Here is a 21,383-nt window from a genome sequence, read left to right on the forward strand (position 1 = left end):
ACCCTTAACCAAACCATACTTAACCCTAACCCAAACCCTAACCCTGACCCTAACCCCCCTTAACTAACCCTAACTCTAACCCAAACCCCTAAATTCCATGGTTAACAAAAAAAACGCATGTGCAAAAAAACGCATACATAAGCATGCCAATGCGCACATATGCGCACCCATAGACTTATAATGGGTGTCTTGCTGTAAAAAAACGCATTGCGCGCGCATGCGTTTTTTTGAGGCAAGTCGGACGCCCAAAAAATGCAACAGGATGCATTTTGTGCGCCCGAGCGCATACCGCAAAAAAACGCATGCGCGGAAAAACGCGTACAAACGCATGTGTATGCGCACATAAGCGCATCCCATGCAAAGTATAGGGGAAAAAAACGCAAGTGTGAAACCAGCCTAAAACCGCCGCGGAAACGCGAAAAAAACGCCACGTGTGAACTCAGCCTTATGGTAAGGGCTTGTTTAAAATAACAAATACACCCTCCCCCGGTCCAGCTCCCCATTGCTGCAACAGTGGCATCACAACTACCAAGCAAATGCCCACTGCAGCCAATCACTAAGCTCAGCAGCTGGTACCAGCTGCACAGTCCCTGAGCTCAGTGATTGGCTGCAGTGGTCACCACTAAACACTGCCATGCGACATTAGGAGGCTGAATCCCAGCTGTGTCTGGCACACACGTGTACCCTGGAAACCCCCATGGGTTTTAGCTCTCAGCAGGGCAGTACTTCTCCGTACCTACAGGGCTGACTTCTCATACTGCAGCTGTTACTGAATAACAGAAAATCATACAACTTTTTCCATACGGTACACTTTTTTTCCAACCAACAAAATGGCCGCGGGATCACTGTGCGGCGACACATCACGCAGCGATCGGCGGAAGCAGAGGAGCCTCTAGTGTTGCTGGAGCTCAGCCGTTGTGTTCTAGCAGTTTCTAAGGCAGTGCTTACGTCATCAGTGCGTGCCCGAGAGCGGTCAGCTTTTTACCCGGAGAACACGGCAGCTTAACGTTAGTGCGTCGTCAGGACTGCCGTGGTTGACCGCTCCCTGGTCGGAGGGTGTACTGAGAGCCCGCATCACGGTGCAGACCCGCTAGCTGCTGACCGGCTCCCACAGTTCCCGGAGGTGACGTCGCAGTGACGCCGTGGTATGAGGAAGCGCTCTTAGTGCGGCCTGAGTTTCGCCAGCACCGCCCGAGAGCCGGTGAGGACCGTCACACATGTACAGCAGCTGAGCCCCGGACCGCCAGGCTCCATCTCCCGCCTCGTCCATAGCGCTGTGTGTGCGGCTCTTCTGCATTCTCGCTCTACAGTCCTACAGACGCCATGGCGGACCCCCCGACTTCTTCCACCTCCTCTGACTGCCCCGACTCCCCTCGGATCATTAAAGTGACCGTAAAGACCCCTAAGGAGAAGGAAGAGTTCGCTGTCCCGGAGACCAGCAGTGTCCGAGAGGTAAGCGAGCAGTGATGGTGGATCTGATGTCTGCCCTGGTTGGATCAGTGATTGTGGATCTGACCTAGTTTTGGTTGGATCAATGATAGCGGATCCGACCTGCGGTTGGTTGGACGGGTGACGGCGGATCCGACCTGCGGTTGGTTGGACCGGTGACGGCGGATCCGACCTGCGGTTGGTTGGACCGGTGACGGCGGATCCGACCTGCGGTTGGTTGGACCGGTGACGGCGGATCCGACCTGCGGTTGGTTGGACCGGTGACGGCGGATCCGACCTGCGGTTGGTTGGACCGGTGACGGCGGATCCGACCTGCGGTTGGTTGGACCGGTGACGGCGGATCCGACCTGCGGTTGGTTGGACCGGTGACGGCGGATCCGACCTGCGGTTGGTTGGACCGGTGACGGCGGATCCGACCTGCGGTTGGTTGGACCGGTGACGGCGGATCCGACCTGCGGTTGGTTGGACCGGTGACGGCGGATCCGACCTGCGGTTGGTTGGACGGGTGACGGCGGATCCGACCTGCGGTTGGTTGGACGGGTGACGGCGGATCCGACCTGCGGTTGGTTGGACGGGTGACGGCGGATCCGACCTGCGGTTGGTTGGACGGGTGACGGCGGATCCGACCTGCGGTTGGTTGGACGGGTGACGGCGGATCCGACCTGCGGTTGGTTGGACGGGTGACGGCGGATCTGACATCTACGCTGCTTGCATCTCTTATCGCTCATACTTCACATTTATTATTTTTTGTTTTACTTTTTTAATTAACCCTTTATCAGACTTGTTACAAAATCCAGGTTGAAAATGCTTGCCATACATATTAAGTAGTCAGAAGTGCTGGACAACATTGTCGTCCCGAATCCTACATACAAAAAGAAATGTAATAATGAAAATGTAATTAAAAGTTATAATTTTATTACATACCACATAATAACATGAATAAAAGTTGTTAAAACAGAGGAGGCCTCCACACTGCAAACCCCTCTGGTGTATATGGCACCAAACCACATGCATAAGAACCACATCAAGTAGCGTATATGAAAAGTAAACATGTACATCAACAATCCTACAGCAATGGCAAAGTGGATATCGAATTGAGACTACTGAATCATACGGACCCCAGTGGATTATATATATATATATATATATATATATATATATATATATAATTTTTTTTTTTTCCTTTTTCCCATGGAGATTACATGTAGATGGTCCACTGAGTTACACGAGATCCTGGAGTCTTCTATAAATCATGTGACATGATCAGTCAAATAGTTCAGTGCCCTTGTCTCCAGTGGGATCGATGTGCACCAGTTCTATTGGCTTCTCAAACGAAGACAAGTAGTGTACACAGTTAGGGTTCTTGAACAATGCGCTTAGTGGGTCCCGTTGGGGCATACGTCCGAACCTCCCGCAAATCAGGGTTTTGGCCTTGTGTGCCGGCGGGGCGATAGACTATAATGATGACGGCAGAGCCAACGTGAGCTGTGATGTGCATCATTTCTGGAGTGTATGCCTACAGGAGGCAGACACCCAGGGGTTAACAGTTTGATTCAATAGTCTCATTAGGATATCCACTTTGCCATTGCTGTAGGAGTGTTGATGTACATGTATACTTTTCATATACGCTACTTGATGTGGTTCTTATGCATGTGGTTTGGTGGCACATACACCAGAGGGGTTTGCAGTGTGGAGGCCTCCTCTGTTTTAACATCTCCTTTTATTCTTATTCATATTCATGTTATTATGTGTAATAAAATAACTTTTTCTTAATTTTGGCGATTGTACTGCTATTTGCATGTAGGGTTTAGACTTGTTCAGGAGAGCCTCTTCTATTATACGATCCACTTTCTGGCATTGTCATCCCGGTCGCTCAGTTTATAAGTAAACGGATTTGTGATCTTTGAACTGTGACCTGGCTGATAGGCAGGAGTGCTAGCATTAGTGTCATTTATGTAAGTCACCTGACAGCCGGCTCCACCAGAGACTTTGCCAGTTTATTAAAAGGACTGTCAATGCCGGACCGCAGCAGCTAGGATCACGAATGAGGAAAATGTATGTAATTGTTCTCCAGTGTTTTAAATCCATTGACAGATCTTCATGGGTGCAAAATTTAGAAATAAAATGATGTAAGCCTTCCACCTCGCAGTTGTTTGTTTCCCAGTGAATGCGATGGTGGTACTTTGCTGTTCCGTCTGCATGACACAACGGTGATAAGCAGTCACACAACCTTTTACCACATTCACTGGGAGCACTCGTGTGGCAGTGACGCAGAATGAACATTTGCCAAGGATATGGCTATTTTTCATCCATAGTCACAGTCCCACTTCATAGCAAGTTGGGTCATGTTATCTCCAGTCTGACAACCAGTCCAGTACATGTGCTAATTTAAAGGCAAGGTGCGAGTCTCTGACTTCCTGTAACCTGCAGGATGACCTAGTCGCATATCAAATCTCTCCTGGCAGCTCCCAGACTCCACCACCATCTCTGTCCCTCAGGATGTCCCCAAGCAGCTAAAAATATGGGTGAACAGTTTTGGAACTGTATAAAAGAAAAACCTTCCTTGTTTTCCATAGCAACCATCTACTTCATACATCACGTGGGAGATACAGAGCCTGCGGTATATACAACGAAGGAGCCACTGAGCCTTTGTGCACATCACATAGAATACACTGTGTTATATACATTTTATCTATGATACATTGAGTCTGCTGTTTACATCACACAGGATGCAATGATTGCTCTATATACATCACATAAATACACAGACTGCTGTGTATGTATATCACTTGGGATATAGAGACTCTGCTCTGACTCGTATGTACATCACTTGGGATATAGAGACTCTGCTCTGACTCGTATGTACATCACTTGGGATATAGAGACTCTGCTCTGACTCGTATGTACATCACTTGGGATATAGAGACTGCTCTGACTCGTATGTACATCACTTGGGATACGCAGACTCTGCTCTGACTCGTATGTACATCACTTGGGATACGCAGACTCTGCTCTGACTCGTATGTACATCACTTGGGATACGCAGACTCTGCTCTGTCTGTACGTCACTTGGGATACGCAGACTCTGCTCTGTCTGTACGTCACTTGGGATACGCAGACTCTGCTCTGTCTGTACGTCACATGGGATACGCAGACTCTGTTCTGTATGTACAGCACATGGGATACGCAGACTCTGCTCTGTATATACGTCACATGGGATACGCAGACTCTGCTCTGTATATACGTCACATGGGATACGCAGACTCTGCTCTGTATATACGTCACATGGGATACGCAGACTCTGCTCTGTCTGTATGTCACATGGGATACGCAGACTCTGCTCTGTCTGTACGTCACATGGGATACGCAGACTCTGCTCTGTATATACGTCACATGGGATACGCAGACTCTGCTCTGTCTACGTCACTTGGGATACGCAGACTCTGCTCTGTCTGTATGTCACATGGGATACGCAGACTCTGCTCTGTATATACGTCACATGGGATACGCAGACTCTGCTCTGTCTACGTCACTTGGGATACGCAGACTCTGCTCTGTCTACGTCACTTGGGATACGCAGACTCTGCTCTGTCTGTATGTCACATGGGATACGCAGACTCTGCTCTGTATATACGTCACATGGGATACGCAGACTCTGCTCTGTCTACGTCACTTGGGATACGCAGACTCTGCTCTGTCTGTATGTCACATGGGATACGCAGACTCTGACTCGTATGTACATCACATGGGATACGCAGACTCTGCTCTGTCTGTACATCACATGGGATACGCAGACTCTGCTCTGTCTGTACGTCACATGGGATACGCAGACTCTGACTCGTATGTACATCACTTGGGATACGCAGACTCTGCTCTGTCTGTACGTCACTTGGGATACGCAGACTCTGCTCTGTCTGTACGTCACATGGGATACGCAGACTCTGTTCTGTATGTACAGCACATGGGATACGCAGACTCTGCTCTGTATGTACGTCACATGGGATACGCAGACTCTGCTCTGTATGTACAGCACATGGGATACGCAGACTCTGCTCTGTATGTACTTCACATGGGATACGCAGACTCTGCTCTGTATGTACTTCACATGGGATACGCAGACTCTGCTCTGTATGTACAGCACATGGGATACGCAGACTCTGCTCTGTCTGTACGTCACATGGGATACGCAGACTCTGCTCTGTCTGTACGTCACATGGGATACGCAGACTCTGCTCTGTCTGTACGTCACATGGGATACGCAGACTCTGCTCTGTCTGTACGTCACATGGGATACGCAGACTCTGCTCTGTCTGTACGTCACATGGGATACGCAGACTCTGCTCTGTCTGTACAGCACATGGGATACGCAGACTCTGCTCTGTCTGTACAGCACATGGGATACGCAGACTCTGCTCTGTATGTACAGCACATGGGATACGCAGACTCTGCTCTGTATGTACTTCACATGGGATACGCAGACTCTGCTCTGTATGTACAGCACATGGGATACGCAGACTCTGCTCTGTATGTACAGCACATGGGATACGCAGACTCTGCTCTGTATGTACAGCACATGGGATACGCAGACTCTGCTCTGTATGTACAGCACATGGGATACGCAGACTCTGTTCTGTATGTGCCGTACATCACACAGGATCATCTCGCGCTCTGCCTTATCAACCTTGGAAACTCCCACTTTTCCTATGGTCCCTGGTCAGTGCTTAAAATCATGACCTCCTACCAATCTATAGTGTTGGCAGTCACTTGTGCTTTTAGCTCGTGATTACTGAGGCCACTAATTGGTTGCCAGTGTCCTCTGGCTAATTGATAATATATCGTAATTTGTTTCTTGTGCTAATGGGATGGCAGTTACCAATTCACAGGGGGCTTCAAAGGATAAGTCATGTCTTTTTCTTTCTTTATTTTAGATCATACAGTAGTAATGGTGAAAATATATTAACTCCTTTTACGATTGTATGATTTTGCGCGTTTATGTTTTTTTTTCTACCTCTTCTTTTAAGATATACAGTATATATTAGAATTTTTTTCCCCTTGACATAACTGTATAAATGCTTGTTTGTGTATACACTCGACTGTCTCTGTGCGATGGCTGACTCGCTGCGGTGTATGCACTCGACTGTCTCTGTGCGATGGCTGACTCGCTGCGGTGTATACACTCGACTGTCTCTGTGCGATGGCTGACTCGCTGCGGTGTATGCACTCGACTGTCTCTGTGCGATGGCTGACTCGCTGCGGTGTATACACTCGACTGTCTCTGTGCGATGGCTGGCTCGCTGCGGTGTATGCACTCGACTGTCTCTGTGCGATGGCTGGCTCGCTGCGGTGTATGCACTCGACTGTCTCTGTGCGATGGCTGACTCGCTGCGGTGTATGCACTCGACTGTCTCTGTGCGATGGCTGACTCGCTGCGGTGTATGCACTCGACTGTCTCTGTGCGATGGCTGACTCGCTGCGGTGTATGCACTCGACTGTCTCTGTGCGATGGCTGACTCGCTGCGGTGTATGCACTCGACTGTCTCTGTGCGATGGCTGACTCGCTGCGGTGTATGCACTCAACTGTGTCTGTGCCATGGATGACCGGCCGCGGTGTATACACTCGACTGTCTCTACGATCGCTGACCGGCCGCGGTGTATACACTCGACTGTCTCTGTGCGATGGCTGACTCGCTGCGGTGTATACACTCGACTGTCTCTGTGCGATGGCTGACTCGCTGCGGTGTATACACTCGACTGTCTCTGTGCGATGGCTGACTCGCTGCGGTGTATGCACTCGACTGTCTCTGTGCGATGGCTGACTCGCTGCGGTGTATGCACTCGACTGTCTCTGTGCGATGGCTGACTCGCTGTGGTGTATGCACTCGACTGTCTCTGTGCGATGGCTGACTCGCTGCGGTGTATGCACTCGACTGTCTCTGTGCGATAGCTGACTCGCTGCGGTGTATGCACTCGATTATCTCTGTGCGATGGCTGACTCGCTGCGGTGTATGCACTCGATTATCTCTGTGCGATGGCTGACTCGCTGCGGTGTATGCACTCGATTATCTCTGTGCGATGGCTGACTCGCTGCGGTGTATGCACTCGATTATCTCTGTGCGATGGCTGACCCGCTGCGGTGTATGCACTCGATTATCTCTGTGCGATGGCTGACTCGCTGCGGTGTATGCACTCGATTATCTCTGTGCGATGGCTGACCCGCTGCGGTGTATGCACTCGATTATCTCTGTGCGATGGCTGACCCGCTGCGGTGTATGCACTCGATTATCTCTGTGCGATGGCTGACCCGCTGCGGTGTATGCACTCGATTATCTCTGTGCGATGGCTGACTCGCTGCGGTGTATGCACTCGATTATTTCTGTGCGATGGCTGACCCGCTGCGGTGTATGCACTCGATTATCTCTGTGCGATGGCTGACTCGCTGCGGTGTATGCACTCGATTATCTCTGTGCGATGGCTGACTCGCTGCGGTGTATGCACTCGATTATCTCTGTGCGATGGCTGACCCGCTGCGGTGTATGCACTCGATTATCTCTGTGCGATGGCTGACCCGCTGCGGTGTATGCACTCGATTATCTCTGTGCGATGGCTGACTCGCTGCGGTGTATGCACTCGATTATTTCTGTGCGATGGCTGACCCGCTGTGGTGTATGCACTCGACTGTCTGTTTGCGGCAGGGCTGTGGAGTTGGTGTCAGTTTTGGTGTAGTCGGAGTCACTATAAAATGGACTCATAATAAATTGGGTACAGTAGTACAATGCAGGATCTGCTGTAAATTTTGGCATAATTTGGAAAGGTTATGAAATGTCCTATAAATGTCTGTTCTGTTCCTGATCAAAGGTTCTCTGCTTTTAGTTGAGGTGGATCTGTGCTGCACTTTATGTACATGATCAGTACAGTCCAGTGCTGTGGAGTTGGAGTCTGAGTCGGAAATTAGGGAACTGGAGCAGTCTGGTTTGTCTTACCGACTCCACAGGCCTGGTTGCTGCAATTTTTTTTTTTTTTTTTCAATATGCTGTAAAATTGCCATGTTTTTAACACGTTTTGGTAAATTGCTACAAAAAATCACATCATATGAACAAAGGTTGTAAAGCCAAAGTAAAAGTTATTTGGATTTGTTCAGTCTGGAAATTAATATTAATTAACCTTGCTAGTATTGTTAAAAGCCACAACCACATCTAAAGGTACTGTCACACTAAGCGATATCGCTAGCAATATCGCTATAACTTGTGACGTTATAGCGATATCGCTAGCAATATCGCTATAACTTGTGACGTTATAGCGATATTGCTAGCGACATCGCTGTGTCTGATACTTGCCTACGACCGGCTCCCCCGCTGGTTATCGCTGATCGCGCGAGAACGTCCTGGACCGTTTCTCGTCGTCCGCTTCCTGCGGCGCTTCCTGCTGTGACGACGAGCGACACGTGGAGCCGGGCGGGAGGACGCAGGATCGCCTGGTGTGACAGGTAAGTAGCGACCCCTGTCCCCAGCGATGTCGCTGGTGAGATTTGCCTGTGTGGCAGCTCACTAGCGACCACTTAGCGATGTACCAGCGATTCTGACCGCGTCATATCGCTGGTCGGGATCGCTGGTACATCGCTAAGTGTGACAGTACCTTAAAGCTTTTAGATGTGACATGACTCAACTCTGTAAACGGTGATTCATCCATGCGTAACTTGCTGCCATAAAGAGAGAGATAGATATATATAATCTCTTTTAGTAAGATTTTTTTTACTCTTGAGAAAGGCTCAGTTAAGCCGAAACGTTGCCTTGATATGTGGGTTCAATAAACTCACTACCACTTGAAAGACTAAGGCTAAGTGCACACGTACCGGAACTCTCGCGGAAATTACCGCGAGAATTCCGGAATTCCAGTCCGCGGGAAAATCGCATTTTAAATTCCCGCGATTTTCCCGCGGAAAAACTAGCATTTTGCAAGCGTATTTAGCTTGCAAAATGCTAGCGTTCTCCAAGCGATCTGGAGCATCGCTTGGAGAACTGATTGACAGGTTGGTCACACTCGTCAAACAGTGTTTGACAAGTGTGACCAACTTTTTACTACTGAGGCCGCCTATGCGGCCTCAGTAGTAAAAGATAGAATGTAAAAAAAAATAATAAAAAATACTGTTATTCTTACCTTCCGACGTCCCGCGCAGGCGTTCCCAGTAATCCTTTGCGAAAATGCCAGCGATGACGTTAGTTCTCGCGGGATCGCGACGTCTCGCGGTTATTCGCGATGACCGCGAGACTTAGTGATCCCGCGAGATCAGACGCCATCGCGGGCATTTTCGCAAAGGACTACTGGGAACGGGAGCGTGGAGAGAGGCGGGAAGACTGCGCAGGACGTCGGAGGGTGAGAATAACAATATTTTTTATTTTATAATTCTATTTTTTACAGGGATATGGTACCCAAAGCCCGGAGGACAGTCTCCTCTCCTCCGGACCGTGGGTACCATCCGCAATTGTTCTGCTTACTTTCCGCATGGTGGGCACAGCCACATGCGGGAAGGAAGCGGAACAATGCATTCCTATGGGTGCGGGATCGCCGCGATTCCGCAAAATAATGAGCATGCTGCGGTTTTTACCGCGAAGCGATTCCGCCGCGGTAAAAACCGCAGCATTAGCACAGCATTGCGGAATCCCATAGGAATGCATGGGATGCTTATTTTTTGCGTTTTCGCGGCAAAATCGCGCTGTTAAAACTGCCGCGGAAACGCGAAAAAACGCCACGTGTGAACTCAGCCTAATTGTGGAGTGCTGCCTTTATTTGGAATGAATATTGGATATTGTGGCTGAAACAGGACTTTTTGTTTGGGGCCGTGTACCCGAAGCTAAGTACTGTGCTGTTTCCTTCTTTTCTAAATATTATATATATATATATATATATATATATCTATATCACACACACACACACATCGGGTGTATTGAGCCCGTCACCAATTTTCTAAGTAAGTATATTTCTGAAGGTGCTATTGACATGATATTCTCACCAGATGTCAGTAACAGCACATTCATTAAAGAAATAAAACCATAGTTGTCGATAAATTAAATTATGTGTAACAATGAGAAGTGACATATGGAAAATGTATTGAAAACATGGTGAAAGACGTGCAGAAAGCCATGGAAAGTCTACACCAGCTGAAATCTATCAGTAATTAGAAAGCAATCCTGCCACTTAGTGAAAAATGTCAGCTGGTTCAATTGATGGCATATAAAAGGTTCCTCATTACCAAGGGTCCACACAAGAAACTGCTTATGATTTGTAAAACCAGTAAACTATCTCAAGACCTTTGCAACCATATTGTTGCAAAAACATACTAATGGTATTAAAGAAAAATTTCTAAACTACTGACGATTCTAGTGAGCACTGTTGGGGCCTTAATCTAGAAGTGGAAAGCACGTCATTTCATCATAAGCCAGCCATGACCAGGTGCTCCCAGTAAGATTTAGGCAGCGAAGTAAAAAGAGAAGAATGGTCCAAGAGCCAAGGACCACTGGTGGAGAGCTACAGAAATACCTAGAATCAGCAGTTACAATTTATTCAAAGAAAACAATAGATAATGCACTCAAGCTGCAACATTTGTGCCCAGCGCCCCCACATGATTCCCCTCCTCCCTCCTTGCGGGGACGCCGACATACTCGCCGCTGGGCCGCAGCAGTTTCCTTGTGATCCTCCTTCTTCCTGTGCATGCTGCACTGTGAACCAGGGGCACTACTAGTGCATGCACCCCTGCATTTAAAGGGGCAGCGCACACATGATAAAATGCCCCCAGCTAACTACTGAGATGCAGTTAGTTAAAATTAACACATGCAAGATGTCTCACAGCCAATAGCTTGGAGGCATCTTGTATAAAAGGCACCCTCCCCATTAGGGAGGTGCCTGGGCAACCCCTATAGTTTAGTCTTAGTGTTGTTTGTGTGCAGCTCTATGTTGCCAGGTCCCCTGCCCTTAGTTTTAGTTATTCCTGTATCTTGTATTCCCATCAGTCTAGTATAATTTGTCCATGTTCCTGTGACCGCTTCAGCGGTATCCTAATTCTGAAACCGCGTTGGCGGTACCTATTCTTGAATACCTGGGCGGCCAGTCCTGTGTCTGTAGTCCCTGGTCCTAGTGCAGGCAGCTCCAGTACCGTTTCCTGATATTTGCGTGTGAGAACACGTACCTATATTCAAGGTTCAAGTTGTCCATACAGTCCGTCTATCTCCGTATCCTGGAAGTCAGTGAATCCGGCCACATCTTCCCGTGTCGGCGAACCCAACCCCTGGGATAGGCAGCTGCAGTACTTGGCGACTACCTGCAGCCTCGTCTTGTCTCCACTATCGGGCACTCCAGTGAACACCGGGTAGCTGCTTAGCTACTCCCCTTCCTAGGCAGGCCCGACCCTGTGGCACAGTGGGTCCACAAACCACGTGCGCCACCTGCGAACGTGACACAACCTGTGGGTGTTTGTATATATGTTTGTATATATATTTATGTATGTTGGCACCATTGAAATTGTTCCAGAAAATGTATTTCTCCCAGAAAATTATTGCAATTATAATGTTTTGTTATACACATGTTTTTCTTTTGTGTGTATTGAAATAGCACAAAAAAAGAAAGAAGAAAGCCATATTGGGCATAACTTCACACAAATAAAAACAAAATGAGCCAGACAAAATGCCTGTGGCAAGTAACCCTGTAGACTGAGCCCTCGCAGGCAGGTTCCCCTCTCCTTCTGGTACTTGTGTGTCCCTTGTCTTACACATGTTTATTGTACTGTCTATATTTCCCTTTTCACATGTAAAGCGCCATGGAATAAATGGCGCTATATAAATGTATAATAGTAATAATAATAAACAACAGGTGGGAGCAATATAAAATCACACCTGAAACCAGATAAAAAGGAGAGATGTTGACCCCATATATGCATTGTGTGTCTGTGTGCGCCACACTAAGCATGGAGAACAGAAAGAGGAGAAGAAGAGAATGATCTGTGAACTTGTGAACCAAAATTGATGAAAAATATCAACAATCTCAAGGTTTCAAGTCCATCTCCAAAGATTTTGATATCCTTTTGTCCATGGTGCGCAACATAAGACGTTTACAGCCCATGGTACTGTAGCTAACTTCACTGAACGTGGACAGCAGAGAAAAATTTATGAAAGGTTGCAACGCAGGATAGTCCGGATGGTGGCTAAGCAACCTTAGTCAAGTTCCAAAGAAATTCAAGCTGTCCTGCAGGCTCTGGGTGCATCAGTGTCTGTGTGAACTACCAGTCAACATTTTAATGGAATGAAACTCTATGGGAGGAGACTCGGGAGGATTGTACTGCTGACTTAGAGGCATAAAGAAGCTAGACTTCAGTTTGACAAAATGTACGTGAGTAAAGGTACCGTGACATTTAGCAATGCACCAGCGATCCCGACAACGATACGACCCGGTCAGGATCGCTGGTGCATCGCTAAATGGTCGCTAGTGAGCTGCCAAACAGGCAGATCTCACCAGCGACATAGCAGCGGTCGGCGGTCGTTACTTACCTGTCATACGCGGCGATGAAGACGTCCTCCCGCCCGCGTCCACGCGCCGCTCGTCGGCGCCAGTAGGAAGCGGCCGACGAGAAATGGCTCAGGACGTTCTCGCGCGATCAGCGATAGCCAGCGGGGGAGCCGGTCGGAGGTGTATCACACATAGCGATATCGCTAGCATTATCGCTGCTGTGTCACAAAACCGGTGACGCTTTAGCGATATCGCTAGCGATCTCGCTTAGTGTGACGGGCCCTTTAGCCAAAATCCTAATGTGGACAGATGAGACCAAGATAGCTTTTTGGTAAAGCACATCATTCTACGGTTTACCGAAAACTGAATTATGCCTACAAAGAAAAGAGCACAGTACCTACAGTCAAATATAGTGGAGGTTCAAAGATGTTTTTAGGGTTGTTTTGCTGCCTCTGGAGCTGGGTGTCTTGACTGTGTGCAAGGCATCATGAAATCTGAAGATCACCAAAGGATTTTGGGTCACAATGTAGTGCCCAGTGTCAGACAGCAGGGTTTGCATCCTAGGTCGATGACCCTAAACATACTTCAATAAGCACCCAGAAATGGATGGAAATAAAGCTCTGGAGAGTTCTGAAGTGGCCAGCAATGAGTCTGAATCTAAATCCCATTGAACACCTGTGGAGAGATCTTAAAATTACTGTTGGGAGAAGCATCCTTCAAATATGAGAGACCTGGAGCAGTTTGCAAAAGAATAGTTGTCCAAAATTCCAGTTGAAAGGTGTAAGAAGCTTGTTAATGGTTATAGGAAGCAATTGATTGCAGTTATTTATTCCAAATGGCTTGTAGCCAAATATTAAAGGGAATCTGTCACCCCATTTTCGGCCTATAAGATGCGGTCACCGCCATCAGGGGCTTATCTACAGCATTCTGTAATGCTGTAGATAAGCCCCCGATGTAACCTGAAAGATAAGAAAAACTAGTTAGATTATACTCACTCAGGGGCGGTCTCGGGTCCGGTCCGATGGGTGTCGCGGTCCGATCCGGTCGCCTCCCATCTTCTAGAGATGACGTCCTCTTCTTTGCTTCCCGTCGCGGCTCCGGTGCAGGCGCACTGCTCTGCCCTGTTGAGGGCAGAGCAGAGTACTGCAGTGCGCAGGCACCGGACCTCTCTGACCTTTCCCGGCGCCTGCACACTGCAGGAAAGTATGCCTCCGCAGGAGCCGCGGCAGAAGTAAGAAGGAGAACATCATCTCTAGAAGATGGGAGGCGCCGGACCGCGACACCCACCACACCAGACCAAGCCCCCGGTAAGTATTTTCTCCCACTCTTCCTTTGCCGTTTGTTCAAGCACTTGAATGTTTGCAGGGTTCTTTTTCCCAATGGCAGATTTCAGCTCACCCCAATGATTTTCAGTGGAATTGAGGTCAGGACTTCTTTATGGCAGTTTCAAAACAGTCCATTTTTTTTTCCAACCATTCCTGTGTACATTTGGATGTGTTTTGGGTCATTGTCTTTCTAGAGGACCCATGATCTTCGACTCAAACCAAGTACCGTATTTTTCGGATTATAAGACGCACCGGACCATAAGACGCATCTAGGTTTTAGAGGAGGAAATTGTGTAAAAAAAAAAAAAACTGAAGCAAAAAATGTGGTCATCCTCATCCCTATTCTGGTATGCGTGGCCCCCTTGTCCCTATTCTGGGATGCGTGGCCCCCTTGTCCCTATTCTGGTATGCGTGTCCCCATTGTCCCTATTCTGGTATGCGTGGCCCCCTTGTCCCTATTCTGGTATGCGTGGCCCCCTTGTCCCTATTCTGGTATGCGTGGCCCCCTTGTCCCTATTCTGGTATGCGTGGCCCCCTTGTCCCTATTCTGGTATGCGTGGCCCCCTTGTCCCTATTCTGGTATGCGTGGCCCCCTTCATCCCTATCCTGGTAGGAATGAGCGCCCTAAACTCTATACTGGTATGCAGGGTCCCCATCTTGTCCATGTATGCATGGCACCATCCCTATCCTGGTATGCAGGGCCCCATCCTTAACCTGGTATGATTGACAACCATTCCAGTCCTGGTATGATTGGCCCCATCCTTATCCTGGTATGATTGGCCCCATCCTAGTCCATGCGTGGCCCCATCAGACAAGATAAAAAAACAAAAACATTACACTTAACCTTTCTCCGCTCCCTCGCAGCGTCCTGCTCTGGTGCCGGCAACTGCTTTATGCTTGTAAGCAGTGCATGGCAGGGACGTCATGCGCTTCTCACAAGTGGAGCACAGCTGCTGGAATACTCGCCGAGACTGTTCGCGCAGTGAGTATTCATTGCTCTTCAGTAGCGAGCAGTGTCAGCCGGAGACGTCCTGCAGCTGCCAGCAGTCACGTGTGCCAATACTTATGAGAAATGAATATTCTGAATATTCATTTCTCTTAAGTATTGGCACACGTGACTGCCGGTGGCAGCAGGAATCCGGCCTCAGGTTTGTTTGATGTGATGTTTTTTCCACCATTCGCACCAACCTTCAAAGACCTCTCTTGGCAATTCCCCCCCCTTTGTAGTGAAAGTTATATTATTAACCTTGCTTTTTTTTTTTTTTTTTTTTTTAAATATCTTTTTATTGAGTTTAAATGCAAAACAAGAAGAACATTCATGGAGTATTAAAAGTCCTTTAATTAATCATAGGTAAGTATACAAAGCATGACCTTATTCATATTTGTTCATATATAATAATTCCTCAGTAGAAATCCGTTCTACTGTAAAGCCATATAGTTCGATCTCCTATACAATTATTCTCAATGAAACTAATTCTTTTACATACATTCCTAAAAGCTAAATAGTATAAAATGTAGATACAAAAAGAATAAACAGAAAATAGGAATGGAGTGATAGAAAATTTCCCAAGCCTGGGGAGGGGGCATAATGACTCCTAAATTCACACTATCCCAGAAGGATTTCAGGGATAGTGTTATCATTGCCTTCGTATCTGGTCTAGTTTTAGTATAAAGGCCCCGTCTCACATAACGAGATCGTTAGCGAGATCGCTGAAACGTCACAGGTTTTGTGACGCAACAGCGACCCCCCCCCCCGCTGGATATCGCTGACCGTGCTCGAATGTCCTAGGCCATTTTTTGATCATTGGTGTCCTGCTGGCCAGCATACGTCGCTATGTTTGGCGCCGATGAGCGACCTCGTTGGTGATGCAGAACTCAGGGACACAGGCATGAGTCGTCAGAATAGCTGCTGTGTGACAAGGTACCAACAACCGCCGAGGTCGTTATACGGGTCGCCGTATCATTGCTGCGTCGTTGAAGAGATCTGCCTGTTTGACTGCTTACTAGTGACCGTATAGCGAAGTACCAGCGATCCTTACCAGGTCGTATCGTTTTCTGGATCGCTGGTGCGTCGCTATGTGTAACCGGACCTTTAGATGAAGACCATTTTCTTGTATCTTTCAACTTACTATCTTTCTTTCAACTTACTATCTTTGAAGAAGTCCGTAATATTCATCAGTCTCTCTATATGATATCCATGGAGCCCAAGTTTCCCTAAATTTAGCATGAGAGAGGTTTGTATATGCGACTATTTCCTTTATATAGTACAACTGATCTACTTTTTGTATCCACTCTGAAGTGCACGGGCAACTCTGGGAGCGCCATTTTGGAGGAATAAGTAATTTAGCTGCCGCCACCAGAAATAATAATAGGAATTTATACTTTGAGGAAATCACTGGACCAGTTCAGGAAAACAAGATTTGGTTGTAGAGGTTTTGTAAGCTTGCACAATTTAGGCTAAGTGCACACGTTGCAGAAAATTTCTGCACAAAAACCTGAATCCCTTCCCAGAAACCGCACCTATTTTTCCCGCGGCGGTTTTTGCGCGTTTTTTGCGCGGTTTTGATGCGTTTTTTACCGCAGCGGTTTCTAAACGCATGGGAGAAGCCAAAACCGCGGAAAAATCCGCAAAATTAATGAGCATGTTGCGTTTTTTACCGCGATGCGTTTTTTTCGTGGTAAAAAACGCATCAATGTGCACAAAAAGTGCAAAATGCATAGAAATGACTGTGCAGCTTATTTTTAGCGGTTTTATAGCAGTTTTATAGTGAAAACCGCGGTAAAAACCGCTAAAAAAACGCTGTGTGTGAACACAGCCTTAGTGATAATTTTCAGGACACTTTCCCAGAACGGCTTTATCATATTGCAAGACCACCACAAGTGAAGGAATGTTCCCTTATCTATAGCACATCTCCAGCAAATTGGAGGAATATTGGGATACCATCTATGTGTTCTCACTGGAGTGATGTACCACCTCGTAACAATCTTATAGGAGTTTTCTTGGACTCTCACACATCCGGACGGGGCATATGAATTTTTATATATATGTTCAACTTCCCAGTCCTGCAATGTGATGCCCAGTTCTTTCTCCCGTACCAATATATACGCTCGTTTTACGGAGATTGAATTGGTCATGAGTATCTGGTACAATTTTGCCAGTATACCTTTTGGTCTGCGTTATTAATGATTCAAAGACTGTTAATCTCCTGGTTGGGACTCCAGGTTTCAAATACAATTCCATGGCATTTTTGAGTCTGTGACAGTTAAGAAAATTTAGATGGTAATTTGGAAACTTAGTTTGTAATTCTGGTAGCGGGAGTAAGGTGCCCTCTGCCAAAAAAGATCCTATTTCATCTCTATTTCGGTGCAAGGAGTCAATAGACTTAGTTTTGACCTGATCTAGCCACAATCGCGGCAAGTCCACAATTCTGGCTAAAGGTGACAGGAGTGGCATTAGTGAAGTCGAATGATTCGCCCAAGTTTGCACTATATTCCTAGTAATAACATTGGGTATGCCTAATTTGTAGATAAATTCCTTGGATGCATGGAGTATGGTGGAAATCGGTATTGATATTGATTCTTTTGCTATCTGTACCCATAATTTATGTTCGTAGTTTCTCGCCCAGTCAACTACCAGAGACAGCGTCGCTGCTATTTAATACCTCTGAGGATCAGGAGCTCCTATGCCTCCTTGTCAACGAGGGAGCGATAGTGTCTTAAAATTAAGTCTAGATTTGGAGATTTTCCATATATACCTCCGAAAAATGGAGCGTGCCTTTTGGAAAAAGGTGGCAGGAATTTTAATAGGAAGCATTCTTGAAACATAGCTGAACTTGGGTAAAATGATGCTTTTTTAATAAATTTTTACACCCCATCCAGGATACAAAAGGTGCCCTCCATGCTTTGATCGATTATAAAGTAGAATTAAATAGTGGTCCGTAGTTAAGTGTAAACAGTGAGTGCCAGTGGGGGCTTAGTTTAATTCCTTATTAACCTTGCTTTTATGTATGTGTTAAACACATGTTTGAAACAGTTTTTTGAAAATTTTTTAAATTGTTCTTGTATTCAGTGAGATATTGATTCAAATATTCATTTTCAAAGGGGGTGTACTCATTTATGCAGTACACTATATACATGAGTCTTTTATAATGGTGACTCTGTAAGACAGCTGTCTTTAATGCAGGTAACGAGTTTATTAGGCGTGTCTAAGGCTGAGTGCAGACGTACTTTTTGGCCCTGCGGATTTTTCCGCGCAGAATGGAAGAAATCCGCAGGTCAAGTGACCTGCCTTTTTCCTGCGGATTTCTTCCATTTTTCATGCGGTTTTCTTGCGGTTTTTGTGCGGTTTTCCATTGCGGTTTTCCCCCCTGCGGATTTGGTGACAGGGGAGATGGAAAACCTCACAAAAGAAGTAACATGCTGCGGATTTTGTACCGTGGGAAAACCGCAGCGTCTGCACAGCGTTTTTTTTTTTAACATGCTACTGTACATCACAATGCGGATATGCAACGTTTCTGCGCGGTAAAATCTGCTGCGGAACCGCTGCAAATCTGCATCGTGTGCACACAGTCTAACTGGTCTGTAGGAGCCAGAGTTCTTAGGCTATGTGCACACGCTGCTGATTCACCTGCGGGTTTTTCCGCGTGGATCCGCAGGTAAAGTGACCTGCGGGTTTTTCAGCCCGGATCCGCAGGTAAAGTGACCTGCGGTTTTGCCCTGCGGTTTCACACCTCTACTATGTTAAAGGTGTGAAACCGCTGCGGAATCCGCCCAAACAATTGACATGCTGCGGTTTGTAAACCGCAGCAAAACCGTGCGGAAAAAACCGCAGCATGTGCACAGCGGTTTTGAAATGCCATACTGTACCATGTCTGCGGAACTGCTGCGTTTCCACAGGGCAAAAACCGCTGCGGAAACGCAGCAGAATCCGCACCGTGTGCACCAGGGCTGTGGAGTCGGTAAGCCAAACCTGCGACTCCGACTCCTCAATTTCCCTTACACCGACTCCAACTCCGACTCCGACTCCCACACATATTGCTTATATTTAAGTGAAAAATTTATTGTAGTACAATGTGAATCTCAGACATTTAATCATTTTTATGATCCATTAATCAAGATATTTAGATAGAACAGAATATATATTGGTGTACTACCCGGTTTTCATTCTTTTTGGTACAGATACGATATGGATAGACAGATATGGATAAATGGATAGATAGAGCAGATTTCTAATCTGCTTTTGCTATTGAAAACATTATCTATGAGCTCAAAAACCTTTCAGGTGATGCAGTTTTTTAAAAAGATGATCAGCTTTTGCAGCTGAAAAACGTATCCTCAAAAAACACAGGAAAAACGCTGTGTGTGAATGTAGCCTTAGATCAGGAATATAACAGCCATTTATAGGACATTTCATAACTTTCCCAAACTCCTATGAAAAAATATTCAGCACATCCTGCATTGAATTACTGTACCCAATTTATTATATATTTTAGGAGTCGGTCCATTTTATACAGACTCCAACTCCGACTCCACCAAAATGAGCACCGACTCCGACTCCACGACTCCGACTCCACAGCCCTGGTGTGCACATAGCCTTAATGGTTGGTAGGGGATCAAATACTTATTTCTCACTGCAAAATGCAATTAAATTTATAATTTATACAATGTGATTTTTCTGGATTTTATTTTTGATATTCTATTTCTCTCTCACCCATGAAAGCACCACGGAGAGATGGGATCCGCCCTTCAGGGACAGGAACCTACAGAAAAAGGGCGGTACCTCTCCTCCGCCTTCAGTTGGGTTCCTGTCCCTGACGGGGGGACCCACAGTACGGCGTACCTGTGAGGAGTCCGGGGCCGGCCTGTCCGGGTATCGGCAGCGGGGAGGCCCCTGTCGCGGCAGGTGCGGTGCCCGAAGCCGCCACCGCCCGGGGCCGATGCGGGCTGCCGAGTGAGCGGGGGGGAGAGACGCCGGAGTCGCCGCTCCGGAAAGGAGGTTGGGGCTCGGCGGGACCCGGTGGAGCGTGGGCAGCGCCATGGTACGGAGAGTACCAAGATGGCCGCTGCCCCGGAAGTAGACCAACGACTTCCGGGTCCCGGAACCGGGCGCATGCGCAGGAGCGCGCTTCCCGACCAGAGCGTGCAGGGGGAGCGGTGACGTCACGCGGCGCTAAGTTTAAAAAAGGTGAGGTGCAGAAACTCCTGGCTGGAAGCGATCCTAACAATGGAGGATAGCGACCAGCAACAGGAGCAGAGGCAGCAGCTGAAACAGCAGCAGCAGCACCACCAACACCACCACCGACAAAAGGAACGAAACACAGAGTGCCGTTCCAGCAGTCACTCCACGCGGCGTAGCACGTCAGCAGCGAGGAGCAGAACGCCACCAGGAGATCAGCCTATACAGGACCTGACTCCATCTCCCGAACCGGTACCTGCAGCCGCGCGCCTTTTTTTGGGGTAAGTGATCTTCGTGAATGTCACCCTTGTAATGCAATCCCTCTCCCTTATTAGGGAAAGAAGAAGGCTAAAAAGAACAGGGAATGTCCCACTTGCGCTAAACCCCTACCGGTATCATGGGAGAAAAAACTATGCGAGTCCTGTACAAAAGAAATTGTTTGTCAGGAGACTCCGGATTTCGCATCTGACCTAAGGGCCGCAATTAAATCAGAGGTCCAGAGTGCCCTCGAATCCCTTAAACATAAGGATAAAACGAGGAAAAAAGACATGGTAGAAACCTCCCAGTCAGACTCTTCCACATCGGGAGAAATCTCGACTAAATCCTCAGAATCCGGCTCCTCATCCTCAGACGAGGAAACAGGAGGACGCCATTGTTTTCCCCTAGAAGAGGTAGACAAACTGGTGAAAGCTGTAAGGTCTACCATGGGGGTATTGGACCCGAGGCCGGATAAGACAGTCCAGGACATAATGTTCGGGGGGCTAGGCCAGAAAAAACGGAGAGTATTTCCGCTAAACGAAATCGTCAAGGGTCTAATGAAAAGGGAATGGGACAAGCCAGACAGGAAAAATACTACAGTCCCTTCCCTTAAAAGGAAATATCCCTTTGAGGAGGAGGCATCCACGTCTTGGGACAGAGCCCCGAAACTCGATGTGGCAGTC

At 47.4% G+C, this 21,383-nt stretch overlaps 1 protein-coding gene across 1 annotated transcript in view; it reads left to right on the top strand.

Annotated features, from left to right (window-relative positions):
- Positions 1-808: 808 nt before the first annotated feature.
- The window catches only part of UBQLN1 (ubiquilin 1), a 56,867-nt gene continuing 36,292 nt past the window's right edge, over positions 809-21,383 (top strand). Inside the window, exon 1 of the mRNA XM_073546027.1 lies at positions 809-1,452. Within this exon, the coding sequence (XP_073402128.1) occupies positions 1,324-1,452 (129 nt within the window). The 5' untranslated portion in view covers positions 809-1,323. The remainder of the gene's footprint in view (positions 1,453-21,383) is intronic.

This window comes from Dendrobates tinctorius, unplaced genomic scaffold (genome assembly GCF_039654945.1).
Source record: "Dendrobates tinctorius isolate UK_male_01 unplaced genomic scaffold, ASM3965494v1 ptg000144l, whole genome shotgun sequence".
NCBI lineage: Eukaryota > Metazoa > Chordata > Amphibia > Anura > Dendrobatidae > Dendrobates > Dendrobates tinctorius.